This window comes from Eptatretus burgeri, chromosome 1 (genome assembly GCF_056783735.1).
Source record: "Eptatretus burgeri isolate ZD-2024b chromosome 1, Ebu_testis_v1, whole genome shotgun sequence".
NCBI lineage: Eukaryota > Metazoa > Chordata > Myxini > Myxiniformes > Myxinidae > Eptatretus > Eptatretus burgeri.
This window is the reverse complement of record NC_140961.1, coordinates 49948760-49971330: the sequence shown is the minus strand read 5'-3', so window position 1 is coordinate 49971330 and position 22571 is coordinate 49948760. Positions and strand designations below refer to the sequence as shown.

Genomic DNA, 22571 nt, shown 5'->3' with positions numbered 1-22571 from the left:
TATTGATCTGCCATTCTGGGTGAACAGATGCTTGCGACACTCATTGACATGTTCCTGGCGACTGGTGCGATCATAGAGCACAACAACAAAATGCTCCAGTGCATCCATGTGGTCATCTACGGCTGAAGGAGTTGGCGTGGCAGCCAAGGCACAGAATGCTGCAGTGACATCAGTGACCTCATCACAGGCTCTCCAGGTTTCCCATGCTTTTTTCTTCCCCTTGCCTCCGAAGCTTCAAACGGTGTCGCATCCAGTGAGGGCATGGAAGAATGGCAAACCTCGACACTTGTTAGGTCCCAGTGCCACAGACATCTCATGAGCTGCCAAGAACCTGAAGTTCTTTCCTGTGCCAAAAGCAACCCAGAGCTCATCAATGTCCAGACGTCCAGCTGCTGTCACCGCAAGGACCACGACATCAGTGTCTACTGTACGGATCGACACTTTGCTGTATACCTGCCTCACAGTGTCTTCAGCATGGAGTAGCATTCTTGTGTCAGCCTCTTCATGGCTACAAGGGGCAAGACCAGCAACATCTCGGGCCTGCGTACAAACCACATCTTTGTGGTGGGTGCTGATGACTTGTTTGTCTGTGTCTGTTGTTGCTACTCTGGTGGCGAGGAAGTCAAACAACTCCATCTTGTTCTCATCTGTGCGAAGAAAGGTCTGCCAGTTTCCAGGAATGGAACTAGATGGCTCGACTCGTCTCCTGATGCCTTTGCCTCGCTTCTTCCTAGTGTCTGCCTCAGTGGTGTCCATCTGACACAGCACACATAGGTTCCAGTCTGTCTCGTTAATTGATGTAACAGATGTACTTGGCCCTCGCTGCTGGGGGTCTAATCGTTTGAAATGCTTGGCCATTGTCTTGAACCACCACCAATCAGTCACTGTAAAATTGGGAAGAACCACGACCAAGCAGGGGATTAGTCTTTGGGTGCACTACAGTGGAGTTATCACCTGAAAACAGAATAGCAGAGTTAAAATGTTTTCAACTACGAACCCCAGCCCAGAGGATATATATATATATATATATATATATATATATATATATATATATATATATATATATATATATATATATATATACATATACACAATGGCGATCTTGGGTGATTGTCACTCGATGTCCCCAATAGGCCACCATACATTATTTCTTTGCGCTGGACAGGACCATGTTAAACCCAAATCAATATGAACACACCATTGTAGTTTGAACATTTCTATTATGCAATCATGAAAATTAATACAGTGAGTACATCAATATCGATTTCGCAAATTTATGCATTTAATCGCGACATTGCCAGCTACCAGTATGTAATTAATAATGGAAATATTCATGGAGTCTAAGTTCCTTTCACCAAATTTGATTTTTGATCTATTTATATTTCCAGAAACAATATTCAGGTAACATTCACATGCATGATCATATTACAGAGCTCTTGTTCCAGCCATGCATTATTGCGATGGTAAACTGTTATCTGTGTCCCTCATAGACCACCGTAGATGCATTTTTTAGTCAATTATGAAGTAGATAATGAAGCATGTGCATACAAGTTGATAATAGTCATATTATACTCACTACATTGTGTTTTGCACCAAGCACATATGACTTTGCTGACCTTGTAGGCAGAATTTGTTATTCGTGGCAGCCATTTGGTAAAATGGCCACCATTTTGACCCTAGGGGTAATCTGGAATGTCCCTATATCCAAAATGTTTCCTAAGGGTATGCTATAACTGTGTACCAAATTTCATGCTTGTATCATCAAAGGCACAAAACTACCAGAATATTTCACATATCTGCCGGACTAACATATCTTGTGCTCCAAAGTGACCTTATCGACTTCATCCGAATGTTAACCTCCCCCCTCACTCACCAAGACCAATGAGTCATTTACCCATGGTGTTGAAAGAATCCTCACTATAATTAACAGAACGGGTTTTGCTTATGTGTGTGTCTTTGTTTGTCGCACTACTCCTCCTCCAGTTCTGACCTGATTATATCAAAACTTGTTACGTGGGATCAGTATGACCCGAATTAGTGCATAAGGGTGTTTTTATCTTTGCTGGTGGTCTTGGATGAGGGTGGAGGAAAATTATCTATGTAAATGTGTATCAAGTAGCTCCGCTCTAGGTGGGAGAGGGTACTACAAGTCCTCATCGTTTACAGTACAATGTTCCTGTCCACAGGTTTTCCAGTGCAGTGAGGCTTTTTGAATTACAAGCAGTAAGTAGGCTATGTTTTTGCTTCATGCACGTAACCTGGGTTTTTATCTTTATTTTTGGAAGCGATTGAGGCAGCTGTCAGTTGCCTATGCACCACCCAATAAAGGTGTGTCAGACGAACATGTTGCATGCTTGGAACAAGATCACCTATAGAGTGGGTACTCTGCTGGTGGGTGATAATCTGGCAAAAACTCATGCAATGATCTAGTCCCATTTTAGTTTCAGATGTTGGTGAATATCTGGATCCGGATCAGATAATTTATTTAATTTCCAAGTGATTCTTCACCATTCACAGATGGGCCAAAAATTAAAAATATCATGATAGCTTAAAAGTTGTGGACAGATGTGGACAAAAGTTGGTGCATAGGTCAAGTGTGTGTGACAAGGAAGAATCAATTCGATTTTGGTGAAGAAACAGAAACGATATGGATACGAGAATATAAAAATTTTGGAAGTGATTCTTCACCATTGAGAGATGGAGCTAAAAACGATATAAAACACGATATTTCAAAAAAGTAGTTGATGAATTTTGACAAAACTTGAGGTATAAGGTGGCTCGGTGACGACAACAAGCCAATTCGATTTTGGTTCAGTCTGGATCCACATTTTTTTTTTTTTACCCCTGTCTGTTTGTCTGTCTGTCTATGAGCAGGATATCTCAAAAATTTATGGGTGGATTCAGATGAAACAGTGGAGAGGTTGAGTGTGTGCCAAGGATAAATTGGTTAGATTTTGGTGAAGATCCGGAACTGGATTCACATATTAGAATTCTATGATTCTTCACCACTGAGAGATAGGACCAAGCACGATATATAGAACGATATCTCGAAAAGTTAGGGATGGATTCGGATGAAACTTGGACAGATGGAGTTTGTGACAAGGACAAATTGATTAGATTTTGGTGAAGATCCAGATACTGCACTAAAAATTTTAAAATTTTCAACAGATTCTTCACACCATTGAGAGATCGGGTCAATCACGACAAATAGCATGATATTTCAAAAAAATATTGTGCCTGATATATTCTACTGGATCAGGTATTACGTGGCGGAGGTATGAACTCCACTGAGTGCCCTTCTAGTTCGTTTTGTTTTGGCACGTCAAATATTGAAATTTGTTGAAGAGCCTCAAAGATCTAACTAGAACGGGCACTCAGTACAGCGCATACCTTTGCCAACGCTACATTTAGCCCCCCCCCCAGAAACCATTGATTGTGAGGGTATTTAATCCCAAACCACATCTGCCATCTCATATGTGTTATGATGGCTTAAAAACATTAAATTTCCTGCTGTTTGACACTGATTCAAGTACATTGTACAATTTCTGTATGAACTCCCTGACCTTTTTGGGTGTCGGTGTCAAGCCAATTTGATGACAACTGGTCACATTATAAGAAATAAGTTCAGTGACACTCCCCCCACCCCCCAATGCTTTTAAACTCACCAATAAAGTCACTGTCAAATATTACACATCACAGGATAGGGAATTGAATTCTAAACATTTTGAATCTACTTACATGCAAATTGTATAAGAATTGACCACGTTATGATAATAAAGGTCATTGACCCCCCTGACCTTTGACCCAAACCGCAAACAAAGGTAATGACGTCATTGTGTCATATCGTATATCACAAGATTGGGCATTGAATTGACAACATTTTGACATTGGTTGCATGCAAATTGGATAAAAATCGACCGCACTATGGCAAAATGACGATTTTGACCTTTTCATGACCTCGACCTTGCCCTTTCTACTCTTAATTTTGTAATTGGTATTAGAGTGTGGGCAACAGAACAGTCAACATTTTGGTGTTGGTTTCATGCAAATCGGATAAGAATTGACCGTGTTATGACTAAAACCGCACATTTTGCAATGTCGTAATCCCCCCCTGACCTTTGACTCCCAACCGCTAATAAGGGTTATTACGTCATTGTGTCATGTCACATATCACAAGATGGGGCATTGAATTCTGAATATTTTGGCATTAGTTGCATGCAAATTGGATACAAATTGACCACGCTATGGTAAAAAGACGATTTTGACCTTTTCATGACTTTGACCTTGACCTTTGAGCCAATCGCTCCCAAAATCTAATCAAATGGTCCTCGGATAATAACCAATCATCCCACCAAATTTGCTGCGATTCAGTTTAATACTTTTGGAGTTATGCGAATAACAAACAAACAAACACACATATTCACAAATAAATAAATAAATACACAGCGATCAAAACATAACCTTCGCAACAAAGTTTGCGAAGGTAATGAATGAAGTTTCAAAACTCAATTGGTGAGTATTTATTGATTTTGGTGAAGGTCCAGATACGATAATTTTTTTATTTTTTCAGTGATTCATCACCATTGAGAGATGGGGCCAAAAACGATATACAGCACCTATAGAAAGTCTGCACCCACTTTCAAAATTTTCACCTTTGCTGCCTTATAGCCTGGAATTAAATTGCATTGAATCAGACTTTTTCCACCTTAATTCACACATCGTAACTCACAACTTCAAAGTAAAAAACAAATTCTATAAATTTCAAAAAATTAATTAAGAATACAAAACGAGAATATCTTGGTTGGATAAGTGTCCAACTGCAGCATCTCTGACAGCAATTACAGCTGTGAGTCTGTTGGGATCGGTCTCGAACAACTTTGCACGCCTTGATTGGGCAATATTTGCCCATTCTTCTGCACAAAACTGTGCAAGCTCGGTCAAGTTGGGTGGGGAGCGTCGATGGATAGCAATCTTCGTCCTGCCACAGATTTTCGAATGGATTTAAGTCAGGGCTCTGACTTGGCCACTCAAGGATATTTATCTTTTTGTTCCTTAGCCAGTCTAGTGTAGCTTTGGCTGTGTGCTTCAGGTCACTGTCATGCTGAAAGGTGAACTTCCCTCCCAATTTCAGCTTTGTTGCAGAGGGCAGCAGGTATTCCTCTCAGATTTTTCTGTAGTTTTCTCCATCCATTTTCCCTTCTATCCTGACCAGTGCCGAGCCCCTGCTAATGACAAACATCCCCATACTATGATGCTGCCACCACCATGCTTCATAGTAAGGATGGTGTTCTTTGGATGATGTGCTGTGCTGGGTTTGTGCCAAGCATAATGTTTTGCCTGATCTAGGCAGGGTCTGAGTTGTACCATACAAGTTCCACTTCTTAATAATTGTCTTGATTGCGCTCCAAAGGATATCGAAGGCCTTTGAAATATTTTTATACCCATCCCCTGATCTGTACCTTTCCACAACTTTATCCCAGAGGCCTTTTGACAGCTCCTTGGTCCTTTGCTTTGAGTCTTTGCTGTGAAATGCACTATCCAGCAGATAATGCACTACCTCAGATACCGAAACAATTTTTTTTGAGGGGGTGGGGGGTAGTTCAATGGGTATGGAAAAGATCATGATTTTGCATGGGGGATAAACTGAAATGGGATGGATAATCTATATTTTATTAAGATACATTGTGATTCCTGAGCAAAGGATTTCTTTAAGGGCCGTTGCATAAAAAACCCTGATGAAATACTCAAGTAAGGATTTCCTTAAGGATGATGAAATCCTAAGGAGCCGTTGCTATGCTCGGCAACCTATCACATTAGAGATGGGAAGAGGAGTCCGAAAGCAGGATGGTGGCAAAGAAATGTACAAATTGGCTTCAGGAAGAGACCAAAGCACTAGTGGAGGCCCAATAGAGAAAATACATTGTATAGTTGTGTGATGTGTTGTTGAAGTACTTTTATGTTTAATTACAACACCACAACTATATATAGTGTATAATTGTGAATAATCCCTCGAATTGGATTAGACCTGGGTCTTTAGGGTAAACCGGGACACCCCCCCCCCCGAGTTGAACGAGGCTTCACACGTCTCTCTATACCATGGGATTGATGAGTTATGGACATAGTAACATGCTGCATTCAATCAACTGTATTTAATACGTATGTAGTTGGCCATTTTTCCTGGGGTCATCGTCAGTATCAATTGAATTGGTGTCTAAATAACCTGAACATGAAGTAATAAGTGTGGGGGGTAAGTGATGCTCTCTTGAGTTTCAGGAAGGTTTTAAGAAAAAAAAAATATTCGAATATGCAATGATTCTCAAATTAAGGATGTTCTCAAGCAGAAACTTGAGGAAATATTTAAGTAAATCATCAAATCTTTCCTTAAGAATGCTTTATGCCACTCGGTTTCGGGTTTCAGCTGCTACTCCTCCACCCTTAAACCCACCCAAGCACAACCAAGTGAGCCTTATTTAAAAAAAAACAAAAATTCAAAAAGAACCCAGATTCAAAACATTAAATAATTATGACTGCAAGACCATGTGTCAGATCAGGTTGAAATTTAAAAGATATATTCCCTATGACTACCAGATCATAATTGTGAAGTTTCACATCACTCCTTGAAGCATTTCAAGATAAATAATTTTTTTTAAAGTTATTCGTTCAATCCAATACTGTTGCCAGACCATGTGATCAATTGATGATTTGTGAACACCATGGTATCCCCAAGGCTTGGGAAACATGTGTGTAAAGTTTCCCCTGGATCTGTCAAGCCATTCTGGAGAAGAAGGTTTTAAAAGGTTTATTCTTAAAAACAAAAAAAAAACAAATGGCTGCCGAACCACCTGATCGACGACGTCATCAGTTTTTTTTTTCCTCATATCCAATTTAGCCTGAGATGGCCCTCAATAATTTTCACATTGTTCAGTGTTTGACACATGCAATTATGACGTCATAATGAAGGCAACAATGATGTCATTCGTAACAACATGTATTCATCATGGGGAGTACTTGACATGTGCTAAGTTTCAATTTTTTTTCCATTGGACCAGTTTTGGAAATAAAGAGGTCCAAAATTTTTCCTTTTCTTCAACATGGCTGCCACCCCACCTGAGCTATGACATCATCATTATGACTAAGAAATTCTGCAGCAGGAGGCGCACCTGTGGTAAAAAAATTTCACGTCAATCGGACAAGCGGTGGCAGAGAAAATTAATTTAAATGGAATAAACCTGCAAAATCACAGCGGAAGAATAACCAGAGAGTTGGTGTCAAAGCCACCCAATGCTCGCCTGTTTATACATTTATCGTTTTTAAAAGACTAGTCTAAGAATTAATATTTTTCATGAAGCATTGCAGTGAAGTATAATTTTAAAGCAATATTTGTATTTGTATATTGTAATCAGTAACAAGAGCGCAAGTGAGCACAATATACGCCCAAACAAGAACGTATATACAGAATTGTGCAACTACATGGAAAACAGCATCCTGGTTGCCATGGCAACCACTTTAGATGACAACGTATGTCGCAACACACCGTCTCCACAGTCTGTACCTATGTACCAAATATGAAACGTGAAAGTTGAAAACTTTGGGAGTTAGAGTGCGGACAGGAACGGATGGAAAACAGCATCCTGGTTGCCATGGCAACCACTTGAGATGACTAACGTATATCACGACACACCGTCTCCACAGTCTGTACCTATGTACCAAATATGAAACGTGAAAGTTGAAAACTTTGGGAGTTAGAGTGCGGACAGGAACGGACGGACGGACAGACAGACAGACAGACAGACAGACAGACGGGTGGACGGACGACCAGTATCACATAATACGCCCCGATATATATATATATATATATATATATATATATATATATATATATATATATATATATATATATATATATATATATATATATATATATTGGGCGTATAAAAAATAGTGTGGTAGATAAAAACATTAGAAAGGAAAAAATAACTTGCACCAAAAACTTTAACATTTTCACGCTCATGCTCACGCTGATGCTCATGCTCATGCTGATGCTCACGCTCACGCCGACACTCATGCCGGGGGTATCACAATAGCTCTCTGTTCTTCGAACAGGCGAACTAAAAAACTAACAAGAGTGGGAATTGCTTTGCAATAATTGTACCCTAGCGATGTGATATTTCCAAAATTGGCATAACTCTGTGAAATAATGACGAAACACCCTGAAACTCGAACTTATTCTGTAACTTATCATAATAAAGCCATGTACCAAGTTCTGGAAGGGAACTAATAAACAGAAGAATAACAATAGGTGATCCAGCCTGAAAGGCTTGGTGCTCTAATAATCCCTACTGGCATTGTAACAAATTCCACTGTGCAGAGGATGTACAAAGTGTGTACCCACGAGTTACTTAGGTAATATGAAGAAAAAAAAAAATGGTCATGAGGTGCAACAGGACAAACTCACGGCAATCGATCTCATCAGAGTCATCTGCACAATCATTGACCCGATCACATGTCCAGCTGATGGGAATGCAATCTCCTGTCCCACAATGGAATTGTCCTTCGTCACATCCTGCTCGCACAGACATGGGGTGAAATGAACCAGTGTGGGAAGACTAAAGCCTCATCTTCCCAAATAAGTTCTGAGCTTGTTCGAGAAAGAAAACCAACCTCCACGTTTCCCCTATGCAGAAGCCAGGAACCAGCTTCAAGGAACAATACAAATCTGGCCTGACTGATCTCATTACAAGAAACATCTAAGAACCTGGACAGATGAAAGTACACCCCAAAGCATTGAACAAGTGATTGCAATCATAAAATAGAACCTGGTCAACCCCTCTTTGCAAAGGGCAGCATTGCTAAATATTCTGACATTTTGATGCAAATCCAGGGTGACATAAGGAGTCTGGAATCCAGTTGATCTCCTTGATCATGTGTTGTTGCCCTTCGTCATATAAGGACCTTTCAGTGCACCGAATCACAAGGAATCAACCGAGTGGTTTACATTCCCGAGCAGTCGGATCACAATTTTACTTGATACCATTCAAGCTCTCAAATTATGGATGCGTACAGTTTACAAGTTGAAGGAATTGCTGGATTGCAAAAATATACCTGCTTATTGGAGATTACCCAATGAAATGTACAAACATTCCCAATAGAACTGGTTCGCTAATTCACAGTTGATGGCCAATAGCAGTGATGGACAAAGCACAACACTTTTATGCTCTCGCCTAGTACAGACTGAAAATCCCTTCAAGGACCCTCCCTCATGGGACTTATCCCTTACAGAAAATAAATAGATATTTACTTTATACATTTCTTACCATCAAACAAAGTAACTTTGAAAGGTTAAAAAAAAAATACACATGAAAAGTGAATACCAAGCAATCGTAATGAGATACTCAGGAGTTACAGAAATAGGGTGGCACAATAGTTGTGAGATATTAACATGAACTCAGAGCGGCAGCGGCGAACACAAAAGGAAGATAGAGATGATAAAAATTGATATTCCCCTTTGTGTCTCTGTGTGTTGTTTTTGTGCAGCTCTCTCTCGATCATAAATGGATCCGATGATCGGATGCCATGGAACAACAGTGGAACAACAGTGGAACAATGTTCAGTTAATCTCATTAATTCCCACATTCAAGAAAAAGAGACTTCACATGCTAAAAGTTGTTTAGGCATCACATAAACGAAAAGCAGATAACCACAAAGCTGGCTGAAACCAATCAATACATATAGGGGATCAGTCGTGTAGGAAACTAATAGACAGCCAGCTTAATCCCACAATTAAGCCTTTAAATCAGGAAGGAATAGAACTTTTAACAAGGACAGGAGATGTCCTTGCCCAGATACCTCTCAATTATAGCTCTTAGCTCTTAGGCAATCAGGTGTGAAGGACATTCTGGGGTTCACATAGCGTTCAACATAATCATTGATGGGAAGAAAGTGAAGGAGTTTTTTTTAAGCCAAGGAGGGTCTGAGTGTGCAAATAAAAAACAAAAGCATCCAAATATCAGCACAGCCAGGTGTGACGTACATCCCAGGGTTTGCATAATGTCCAACATAATCATTGATGGGAAGAAAGTAAGGGAGTTTTGGCCAAGGAGGGCCTGAGTGTACAAATCTATAAGAATGTGTGTGTGTGTGTGTGTGTGTGTGTGTGTGTGTGTGTGTGTGTGTGTGTGTGTGTGTGTGTGTGTGTGTGTGTGTGTGTGTGTGTGTGTGTGTGTGTGTGTGTGTGTGTGTGTGTGTGTGTGTGTGTGTGTGTGTCATAACTCCAAAATCATGAAACCCGGCAGCCTAAAACTTTAAATGCATACTAAGGAAATTCCAAGGGAGTGCATGAGTGAAAACTGCGTGTTTGGGTTAATTATAACACTCCTTTTGAAGATAATTAACAGCCGTATTTAATTATATCCTTCAGCAAGCGCATCCTCGGACACCTCCATGTATCCTCGGTTCCCTCGCTCTCGCTCGATGTCTTAATTCGCCATTTTTTGGGGCCTGCTTGACAATGCCTTGACTTGGAATAGGCCGAAATGATTTCTTAATGATAAAGTGTATTTTTTCACTTTCCTCACTCATATTATCGAATGCCTGTTCATCATATCTACAAATCACTGGATACAGTGCGATGTGTATAAATGCCCAGAGACGCCAGTGTTTGTGGCATTATTTCTTTTCTGCACGTGCTATAACCTCGAGAATCTTTTAAACTAAGCCAAATTACATAATTTAAGCTACATAATTGAACTGGGCAGCAGTTCTGACTGCTGAAAAAGTGTTCATTTGTCCAATTCAGGCACAGTTTCACATTTCGGGCATCTCCAGGAGGTGTTTAATATGATGGATCAATGATCGCTAATCGCTTGCCAAGCCAGATGTTCCTTATGAACTGTTTTCTTGGAGTGCTTCCTTGAGTGCTTAAGCCACTTGGTGAGCGCACTACAATATTTGCACTGTCACTGAATACTGTATATTGATCAACTTGAACAAAGTTCAGGGACTACTCACCTGCATTGGCAAAGTATTGTTCTGCGGTGAAAGGGGCGTTGGCTGGCTCGCTGAAAATATGCAATTTTATTTTACACCACATTTCCCCTTTTGGTGCAATCTTCTTTCATGATACAACCCGCTACTTCGGCAGAGATAAAAACGTATAAAAAAATGAAAACTTTCGTTTTTAATGGTTTATTCAACCGGTTCGTCAGAGTGTTAGGTTAAGAAACTTGGCACATGCTCTTAAAACTTCGATGGCGACACCAAGGTTCGACACCAGAGTGAGGAAAGAATAACTTAAATGATTACAATGAGAAAAAAATTTCAGCTGTTATGAAGCAATGAATCACCACATCACAGCAGGATGACCGAAATGTACGCACACTCCCCTCAAAGGTGTCTCGCCAGGGTGAGAATCTTGACCGAGCTACAAACTGTCATCCCGGTGTTTCACAGGCAGGGTGATTCATCAAGTTGTGTGCAGTCTCTCGGATGAATGTTAAACTTGGGGTCACATCTGCCAAAATCCCGAACCTCTGCTATCCCCCTCACCCCTCCCTTTCACTCTCCCCTTTGCCTCTCTCACACCTCTCCCATGCCTCTCTCTCCCACCCCTATCCCTCTCCCTCCCACCCTATCCCTCTCTCTCCCACCCCTATCCCTCTCTCTCCCACCCCTATCCCTCTCTCTCCCACCCCTATCCCTCTCTCTCCCACCCCTATCCCTCTCTCTCTCACCCCTATCCCTCTCTCTCCCACCCCTATCCCTCTCTCTCCCACCCCTATCCCTCTCTCTCCCACACCTCTCCCTCTCTCTCCTACCCCTCTCCCTCTTTCTCTCTCCCACCACTCTCTTCCTTTCTCCCACCCCTATCCCTCTCTCTCCCACCCCTATCCCTCTCTCTCCCACCCCTATCCCTCTCTCTCCCACCCCTATCCCTCTCTTTCCCACCCCTATCCCTCTCTTTCCCACCCCATCCCTCTCTTTCCCACCCCATCCCTCTCTTTCCCACCCCATCCCTCTCTTTCCCACCCCATCCCTCTCTTTCCCACCCCATCCCTCTCTTTCCCACCCCATCCCTCTCTTTCCCACCCCATCCCTCTCTTTCCCACCCCTCTCCCACTTTTCTCCCCTCTCTCTCCCACCCCTCTCCTTCTCTCCCACCCCTATCCCTCTCTTTCCCACCCCATCCCTCTCTTGCCCACCCCATCCCTCTCTTTCCCACCCCATCCCTCTCTTTCCCACCCCATCCCTCTCTTTCCCACCCCATCCCTCTCTTTCCCACCCCTCTCCCACTTTTCTCCCCTCTCTCTCCCACCCTTCTCCCTCTCTCACCTCTCTCCCACCCCTCTCCTTCTCTCCCACCCCTCCCTCCCTCTCTCTCTCCCACCCCTCCCTCCCCTCTCTCTCTCCCAACCCTCCCCTCTCTCTCCCACCCCTCCCTCCCCTCTCTCTCTCCCAACCCTCCCCCTCTCTCTCCCACCCCTCCCCTCTCTCTCTCTCCCACCCCGCTCTCTCCCACCCCTCTCCCTCTCTCAACCCCTCCCCCTATGTTAAGGGGGCTGTTAAGGACTGAAGGTATAGTTTCTGAATTTAAAACCATTTCCAAATAGGGTAGCATGTATGAATCAGATTCGGAGAGAGCCGACCGGAGGGTGGCAAAGGTCGCTGCATGTGCGAGCATGCAGGCAGGCAGGCCTTTGCCAGGTAGATATCGTGGGTTTTAAATGCTCCAGCCTGGTTTTATATCAAACCCGGCATGTTGTTGTTTTGACACGTTTAATCGCCCTTCCCTTCCCCACCCCACATGCAGCCTTCCCTTCCCCTCACGCTGCCTTCCCTTCCCCTCACGCTGTCTTACCTTCCCTTGCCCTCACGCTGTCTTACCTTCCCTTGCCCTCACACTGCCTTCCCTTCTCATCATGCTGCGTTCCCTCTACCTCCCCTCATGCTTACCCCCCTTCCCTCTCCGCACCCCGCCCCCAATGGACACATGGACATCTCCTGGTAGTCTCCGTGCGCTGTATGAACTTAGTGTTTTAATGTACCACATTTCGTTCGATCTTGTACTACCCCCCCCACCACTTTCTCCACAAGTCCCACCACTGAACGCAAGTCAAGAACCCCTCCCCTCATGCTTAACAACTCTCAACCCCCCCTCCCAACTTCCTTCCCCTTCCTCTCTCCCCCATCCTCCTTGCTCCCACCTCACTCCTCCTGGAATGCAGAGCGATGTTTGGTGAGGGGTCGCTTTCCCCACCCCCATTTTCCTCGCTCCTCACCCCTCCGAGCTTCCCCACCACTCCTCCCTCTTCGTTCCCCCTTGCTCTCCTTCCCCTCCCCTCTAACCATCTCACCTCTTCTCGAACCCCTCTCCATCACCTCCCTCCTCTCTCCCTCTGCTCTCCCTCCTCCCACTCTTCCCCCTTCATATTCCTGTCAGCAAAGTGATGGGTTGTATTTGCCAGTTAAAAAATAAAAATAGAGGACCAATGGTCTTGTAGCTCACCTGGCTGTTTGCCAAAAAGTGGAGTAATGGATGGATCAGGGTAAAAATAAGAGCTGAATTTAGAATACACATTTTAGGACAGGTGGTATTGATATGATGTTCACACATGTGTAACTCCTGCTGTCTGGGTCTTTGTTTCCAAGATATTGCCCACTTATGGTATGATGGTGTTACTTCCTGTTGTGTCAAAATTAGCAATATTTGATGAGGTGCAACTCCAAGGTATCTATTCATCATATTTTCGAGACATTGCACACTTTGTGTATTTTGTGCATTTTGACATCACTGGGGGCCAAATTGTGTTTCAGATGAGCTTCTTTTATAGTGGGGGGTGGGCAAGTGGTCCGAGACAATGGGCCCGAAGAACTTTCATGATGAGAAGTTGCCACCTATTCAGATATGTTCTACATATGTCTAGGAACAGGAAAATTGATGTTGCCAATTTTGGAGCTGTGTCAAATGGTGGCCATTTTGAATTCCAAAATGGCTGCCATGATCATGCCTTTTTCTTCAATGAATACAATTATTGCTCATATTTTAAAAATAATATCAAAATTTTATCCCATAATATGAGTGAACATGAATAGGAGACATTATGATTTATTTTATGCATATTTAAAATAATTATAAGGTCATTTTAATTTCAAAATGGCCACCATTTGAAATGAGCTGTTTACTTATTTAAATATTCTTCTAAATCCATTGAAATAGAGTATTTTTTTCTTATTTCTATGTAACTTTGGGATGCTACTTCTAACAGACAATAATATATTAAAGAAATTGGCCCTTTTGAGGATGCGTAACAAATAATTAGCTATAGAGGGCAGCATCTGAGTTACCTGCTGCCTCTACTACATCCATAAGCACATGGCATTGGACAGGCACTGTCTCAGAGGAAACAAGTGCTGCTCTTGAAGCTTATGTATGTCAGCTCTATCTTCTGAGAACAACAAAAATAACAAACGTCGCAGATGCAAGATGGTGGCTCTTTAAGCGGAAACAAGCCCAAGCAGAGAATCTTCCCCCAACTAAAGCTACACTCACACATGCCATTGCCAGAGCACATTATCAAGCCATGATATGGTATAATGACATTGTTGCATTCCCTGAAATACCATTCCCAGAGAACTATGGCTGGAACTTGGTAGATGGAATTTTCATACCAGTGATGACACATTTGCCTCCAGCTCCAAATGCCGTCACACAGTTAGTGAAATGCGGATGTGGTCGGACCCGGTGTTCCAGTCACCAATGCAAGTGTAAAAAGAATGGACTGTTTTGCACAGAATTTTGTACATGCTGTGAAGGGGAAGAACTATGCAACAATGCTCCTTCTAACCCCGAAGTTCATTCTGACAATGAAGAGAACAGTGATGATGTTTAATACGGCTATGAAAGTAGCAAATTTGCAACAAGTTCATGTAGTTCCATTCTACATGGTTATGACTGCATTTGTTGGACATGCAGTTGCAAGGTGTGTGTATAGTAGATGTGGGTGTGGCTATTGTGTCTGGGGTATGTGGGGTGTGTGCTGGTACTGCGAGTGCATGATACTGCACCTCATAAATTTGTTATCCTCTGAAATGGATATTTAAATATTGTAGCTTGTAGAGTTAAAGTCTACAAATTAAGTCCATAGAAGTGACTGTGTTTATCGTTTTATATACGAGCTAAGGTGTGTATCTGAGTACCAGTTGCTTAGGTGAGTGTCCAACTGTGCAAAAAAAGTTTGAGAAAAATACCGTTAGGTATCGTTTTTAGATAACACTTGTTACCACAATATTTAAAGGGGGATGGTCCGATTTCATCACATGCAGTTTTCACATAGATTGAATGGCTTTGACCCTCTACCCCACCTGTGAAGTTTCATGCTGGTATTTCAATCGTTTTGACAAGAGAACTAAAAATGTGCATTTGCAAGCCCCATAGAATACTGTGGTTCAACTAATTGGTTGACCAATAGTAAGCAACCTTTGGCGCACAAAATCCAAACTAAACATCTTGCAGCCCTACAATTTCACAGGATCAATGAGAATAGCAGCTTTCTTCTCATATCAAAATTTATACCATGTCCGGTTTAATCTGGGGGTCAATGTTAGGATGAAGCTGTTGATCGGACCATGGCCCTTAAATTTTAATGCAATTTGTAACTTTTTGGTGGCCATTTTGAATTTCTGGATGGGTGATATCAGATGTAATTTGAACAAAATATTACTATTACTAAAAAAAACAACAAAAAAACAATGATTTTGAAGTGTTAACAACAATGAAAACCTATCATTTTGCTTTCAAAATTGAGGTAAAATACTTCCATTGAAACTAACCAAGCGAAAATAGTGGCAAAACATCGGCCATTTTGAAATCCAAGATGGCTGCCGTCTGCCACACTTCCAAAAATGGCAACATGCATTTTCATGTACTTTGGTACTGAGATAATGAATTAAAATAGGTGGCACCTTGTCATCATGAAAATCCTACAGGTGTCCACTTGCCCCCCCCCCCCCACTATTATTCAAATGTTCCCATAGGTAGTCAATCATATATTTTAAGTTCTGCATTGATCGGTTAAGTGGTTTCAGAGAAGATGGATTTTAAAGGGTTTCTTTTGATCCAGTATGGCTGCCAGACCATGTGACCAATGACGTCATTGCTTTCAAATTATATTCCTATATGTCATCAATCTCATATGTAAAGTTTTGCATCGATCCGTTCAGCAGTTTCAGACAAGAAGATTTTGAAGGTTTTTATGACCCAATATGATTGCCATACCATATGACTGATGATGTCATTGTCAACTAATTATATTTTCCTTGGGTAGATGATGACAAATTTAAAGATTCACAATGAACAGTTAAGTGGTTTGAGAGAAGATTGTTCGAGGTTTTCCTGTAATCCAAAATGGCAGCCAAACTGGATCGAAATTCAACTACTTTTGGGACCTTTAAACCTGACAATGACCTCCTTATCAGTGGAGCAGAATATTGGCATGAACAAACTTGAGTTCAACCACACCAGAGATTATTTTTTGCCAAGTTCTGTCACAATTCCATCAGCAGTTATGGAGAAGAAGTTGAAAGTGTTGACGGACAGACAGACAGAGGAAGCGGCATCCCACAAGCTCACCTAAACTATGTGAGCTAAAAATCTCCAACCGCATCAAGAATTGTTAAAACCTGACTAGTAAGGAAGTGTGTACATAACAGTTCAGGGATAAATACGAGAATATATACATTCCAGGACAGTCACAATGATATCGTCAAATGGTAAGCATATGTATACAAACCTACTCATTAGCACAACGAGTGGTTATGAAAGAAGATTTAAGTGTGCCTCGACAACTACGTGTGTAAAAATGATGCAAACGTTTACACATCAACAGAACTTGATGAACGTGTCACGTATAATAATAAATCAACCTCGAGATGTGGATACAGACTCTTGTACCATGAGACACCATGTTCAAGAGCAGTTTACTTCTTCTTTAACGGCCACATCATTCCCACGTTCTTGTGGGGTTGGCTGGGGGATGAATGCCCCAAGTCTTTCACAAACTGGCTTGTCAGGCCTGACGTCCAAGTAAGGTTATGGCAGGAATTTGTTCAGGGTGCCGGCGATAGCTCACCGACTTTTTGTGAAGGACAATGTGGAAACCCTTAACGTCCACCAACTGATGCCAACAAATGGGATGCTCCATTTAACATCCATACAAGGAATGGCACACACATTGAGAAATCACCTTGCCTTTGAAACACCAGAATGACAGTTTATAGCTGGGTCGAGATTCAAACCCAGGCTAGACAAGTTAGAGGTGTGTGTGTGTGTGTGTGTGTGTGTGTGTGTGTGTGTGTGTGTGTGTGTGTGTGTGTGTGTGTGTGTGTGTGTGTGTGTGTGTGTGTGTGTGTGTGTGTGTGTGTGTGTGTGTCTGTGTGTGTGTGTGTGTGTGTGTGTGTGTGTGTGTGTGCATCTCAAGTCCATCCTACTAGCCTGGAAACGAGAGCAGTATGAAAGTATTTTTGGAGGATATCAACGAGGTTGCTGTGGGAAGCAAGAGATCATAATGCTTGATCACAGCCAGTTTCATCATAGTGCTTGATGGTTTTTGCGACTGCACTTAAAGAAACTTTCAAAGTTCTTGAAATTTTCGAGATTGACTGACCTTCATGTCTTAAAGTAATGATGGACTGTCATTTCTCTTTGCTTCGTTGAGTTGTTCTTGCCATAATATGGACTACTACAGTACAGACAAAATAATGGTCTTTTACCAAATATGGCTATTTACTGTATACTAACCCGACCGTGTCACAACACAACTGATTGGCTCAAATGCATTAAGAAGGAAAGAAATTCCACAAATTAACTTTTAACAAGGTACACCTATTAATGGAAAAGCATTCCAGGTGACTACCTCATGAAGCTGGTTGAGAGAATGCCAAGAGTGTGCAAAGCTGTCACCAAGGCAAAGGGTGGCTACTTTGAAGAATCTAAAATATAAAATATATTCTGATTTGTATAACACTTCTCTGGTGACGACATAATTCCATATGTATTATTTCATAGTTCTCATGTCTTCACTATTATTCTATAGTGTAGAAGATAGTAAAAAATAAAGAAAAACCCTTGAATGAGTACGTGTGTCCAAACTTTTGAAAGGTACTGCATATATATATGCTCATTCTTACCACTCACTGACAGACTGACTCACTGAGACTGATATTAACGTTCGGTACCTTCTAAGTGATGTCGAAACCTGAAATTTTGTTGATGACGGATATCGAAGCCGATGGAGTGGGAAAAAAAAATCACAAAACTGTCCGAAAGCATCCATAAATTAAAATATAAATAAATGAAAATAAATAAATGAAAAAAATGAAAAAGTAAATGCAGGTGAGCAACCCGAGAGAATGGTGAAGTTCGTTATTGCTTACAAGTTACAATGTGTAAGCACATCTCACTAACACACACATATATATATATATATATATATATATATATATATATATATATATATATATATATATATATATATATATATATATATATACATATCTTATGCATAAGACCTTACTGTCAAAATCTGTATGTGTAACTCACCCCTCACAACTTCTGTGCACACCACAATGCACAGCAAGAACCACAGGCTGACGCAAAGGTAAGTTCTGTACATCTAGGACCTTGAGCACATGGAGGCACAGCTCACGGATGGTGCCACCGTTTCAGTCGTTTATTCACTGAGAAACCCAACTATTCCAGGCTGTGCTTGTACGATATGAAGCCACTTCTGAATCTGCACCTTTATTCTGCAATCACCATCCCCCACCCCTCATCTCTCGTACTCCACCCCCCACCCTCAACTCTCATACAGTCAAATCCCATCCCTCATTTCTCATACCTCATCTCTTACCCCTCACCCCTATTTCTGATTCGGATGTACTATACTCTGTTGCAGAGCGTGGGTGCTGCTGAAGCAGTTTCATGGCAAGAATTATACAGGGTGCTTTGCCATTGCCTTCCCAGCAGTAGTTAGGGAAGGAATTTGTAATTTGGCCATGATGCCAGTGATAGCTTATACCGGCGAAGTTAGCAGATGGGACACCCAGTTTAAGGTCCATTCAAGGGATGACACACACATTGATGAATTACTCTAAAGTGAAATACTAGGATGACAGTTTATAACCAGGATTTAACCCAGGTTCGACAGCTTAGAGGCGAGTATGTCTACTTCTAGGCCTCGGCCATCCTGCCAGCTCTCATCTTATTACCATCACCCTTATACCTTCACCCTCCTACCTTAACCTACATTTTGCCTTCATATCCCTTTCACCCCCTCCTCACTCACTTTTGGTTGAAATATACTACTTCCAAAAGACTGTATTAAATTTGAATTTTAAAAATGTTTTATACTGTCATTGTTCATCAAATTACAACCACAGGAAAAAATAAAACTAGGACACTTGGTGGAGCGCATACCTCCGCTATGTAATGCCTGATCCACGAGAACATATTGGGCCCACTATATTTTTGAAACGTCATGCTGTGTAGTATCATATCGTTTTTGATCCTATCTCGCAATGGTGAAGAATCACTTTTAAAATTAAATAATTCTCGTATCCCGATCCTGATTCAGATCCTGATTGCTCCAGTATATCATTTTTGGCACTATCTCTCAATGCTCAAGAATCACTTAAAAATTGTAGTCATCGGATCCGGATTCGGATCTTCACCAAAATCTAATCAGTTCGTCCTTCTCACACACCCAACCTGTCCACAAAATTTCATCCGGATCCGTCTGCAACTTTTTGAGATATCCTGCACACAAACAAACAGTCAAAGAAACAGACAAACAAACAAACAGACAGAATGGGGGTGAAAACATAACCTCCTTCACGTTTGGTGGCAGAGGTAAAAATTGTTTTGAAAGAACGGATTCCACGAATCCTCCATAAGGGCTGTTTACTCCTGCCATGAATGCCGAACCAGCAAATGGTAGCCCCTTCAGTTGCACATAATTAAACCTGGCAATTATTAGCACGAGGTTGTCTATTGATTTGGTGAGAGTTAATTAATTACATATTGCAGGTGGAGGGATTGCGATTGGATTTAACGTGTTAACAGATAAACTTTATGGAACTCAAAATGGATTCAACAAAATTCAGAGGATGTGAAAAGTTTCCAAAAACCATAAAACACAATGGAAAACTAGAACGGCACTCAGAGTGCGCATAGTCTTGCCTCGCACGTTCATTCTGAACAAAAATATCATAGTTAACTGAACACGCCACTATTATGGCCCACTGCAATTATGGCCCATATACCCGTGTCATCCATGCACCCTATTATGATGTCACATAGTGATATTGTCCATAGAGAGTCCCTCCTATGTTTAAAGTTTTGCATTGGGATACTTTTTCTCTTTGTGCCTGTGGACATGGCTTGGCATTGGTTATGAATGTCATAAATTTAATGATTCACTCACATCAGATCGTAGATCAGTATTATGAAGTTTCAGATTTTTCAGAAAAAGATTTCAATTCAACCAATTATGGCGGGAATACCACATCACCAATGATGTCATCATCATCACCCTACATACACGATGGGGAGTTGATGACATTTGCCAAGTTTCAATTTTTTTCGTTGAAGAGTTTCAGATAAAATGTCAAATGTTTTTCCCTTCAATCCAATATGGCCGCCATACCATGTGACCTACGATGTGAAATTTCGCAATAAAATATTGTCCATAGAGAGTCCCTCCTATGTTTAAAGTTTTGCATTGGGCTACTTTTTGTCTTTGCGCCTGTGGACACAGCTTGGCCCGCGGTGCGGTGGAGTAGTTTGGCAGGCAAGGAGGCGTTTCGTCATTGGGCCAGTGGACATGGCTCGGCCTATGGTGAGGTGGATCAGTTCGGCGGGGCAGGCTGCTTTTCATCATTGTGCCTGTGAACACGGCTTGGCCCATGGCGAGGTGGTGCTTCAGCAAATTGGGCTGTGTTTTGCCCTTGGGTCTGTTCGATACGCAGTGAGGTGGAGTAGTTAGGTGGGCAGGGTTGCGTTTCGTCGTTGGGCCTGTGGACACGGCTCGGTCTGCAGTGAGGTGGACTAGTTCAGTGGATTGGGCTACGTTTCACCCTTGAACCCGTGGGATGAGATCGGTTTTTCCTCGTGGATTGGCCCTGCACGGCAGGGTACTGGCGAACTGAGAGTGTAAGGCTTGTCAGAGTCTAAATAAGGAGGATTGTGCAAGGAAGATGAGGAGGAGCGCAAGGGACAAGGGAGTTGAGGGTCAAACTGAGGGGCAGGAATTGAGTGTTAAAAGCATTGACTGTGTGATTGACTGTGTTAACTTTGAATAGTTTGATTTTTTTTTTTTTGTTACTTTGGTGAGGAAGGAGTGATTCGGGTGAGGGAGCAGTGAGTCGGGTGAGGGAGCAGTGAATTAAGTAAGAGAGAAGAGTCAAATGTTGAGGGTGGAAATTTAAACAAGGGGAAGAGGCATGCAGCGAAAAAGGTGTGTGTGTATTTTTTTTTTGCGTGCGCGCGCACACAGGGACAGTGCTGCTGATTGATGGCCAGAACGTCCCAAATTATCCAAGATGGTAATAGCTCTGTCGGGCGGGCAACGATTCAAAAGGGAGGTCAGGCGAGGTAGTTTGAATGTGGTATAATTGGGGGGGGGGGTTGAAGTGGTGAAGATTATGCAGAGAAGGAGTTAGGAAGTGTTGTGTGTGCAGGAGACCAAATGGGAAGGAGACAGGGTGAGGGGTTAGTTGGAGGATACAAGTTGTTTCACGAGGGTAGGAATGGAAGGAGTAATGACGTGGAAATAATAGTATCGGAAGAGGTCAGCGAGCAGCTGGTCAGAGTGGAAATATGGGAGGGACAGATAGTTATGCATGGATGGTGATAAAGAGGGAAATGGTTTGTGTTATGTCAGTATATGGGCCACAACCAGGAAGGACTGGGACAGAGAAGCAGGAATTCAGGGACGCACTGGAGAGGATGATGAGAATGACTGAGCTGGACGTGATGCTATGCATTGCAGGGAACTTTAAGGCACATGTGGAAATAGCAGAGCCCGGTGAAGAGGAATGTGTTGGTAAATTTGGGTGGGGAACGAGTAATAAAGAGGGTTGAGAGCTGGTGGCGAGGAATGGGATGGCCAGAGCTGGTTCATTCTTTCAAAAGCAGGAAAGCCACAAGAATACTTATCGGAGTGGCCAACATACAACAGAATTGGATTTGGTGGTGGTAATGAAGTGACAGTTGTGGAGGGTTAAGGATTGTAAGGCAGTGGTGTGAGAGCCTGTTACCACCGAGCACAAGCTTGTGGTGCTTGTGGTATGGATGAAGAAAAAGGAGGGAGGTTAAGAGCAGGGATCGGAAGATTATTAGGTGGGTAAAGTGCAGGGGAAACGTCCCCACAGAGTACAAGGAGAGGATGAGGGCTAGGTATGAGCAACTTAACGAAGAAACAGAAGGTTTGGAGGAGGAGTGGAAGAAGTAAGTCGAGGCGTTTAGGAGAATTGGAAAAGTTTTGTGTGGAAGGACGTCAGGAAAGGGTGCACCTTCGAGG

At 42.1% G+C, this 22571-nt stretch overlaps 1 protein-coding gene across 3 annotated transcripts in view; it reads right to left on the bottom strand.

The window, feature by feature from the left end:
• The window catches only part of LRP2 (LDL receptor related protein 2), a 350948-nt gene extending 332168 nt beyond the window's left edge, over window positions 1-18780 (bottom strand). For 2 of the 3 annotated variants that reach the window (XM_085883668.1, XM_085883669.1), the window contains exons 1-2: window positions 18593-18771; window positions 8456-8563 (exon numbers count right to left, since the gene is read on the bottom strand). In XM_085883668.1, the coding sequence (XP_085739794.1) occupies window positions 8456-8563; window positions 18593-18665 (181 nt within the window). In that variant the 5' untranslated portion in view covers window positions 18666-18771. Of the gene's footprint in view, window positions 1-8455; window positions 8564-18592 lie in introns of all 3 variants that reach the window. The other variant, XM_085883670.1, reaches the window with a different exon arrangement.
• Window positions 18781-22571: the final 3791 nt, after the last annotated feature.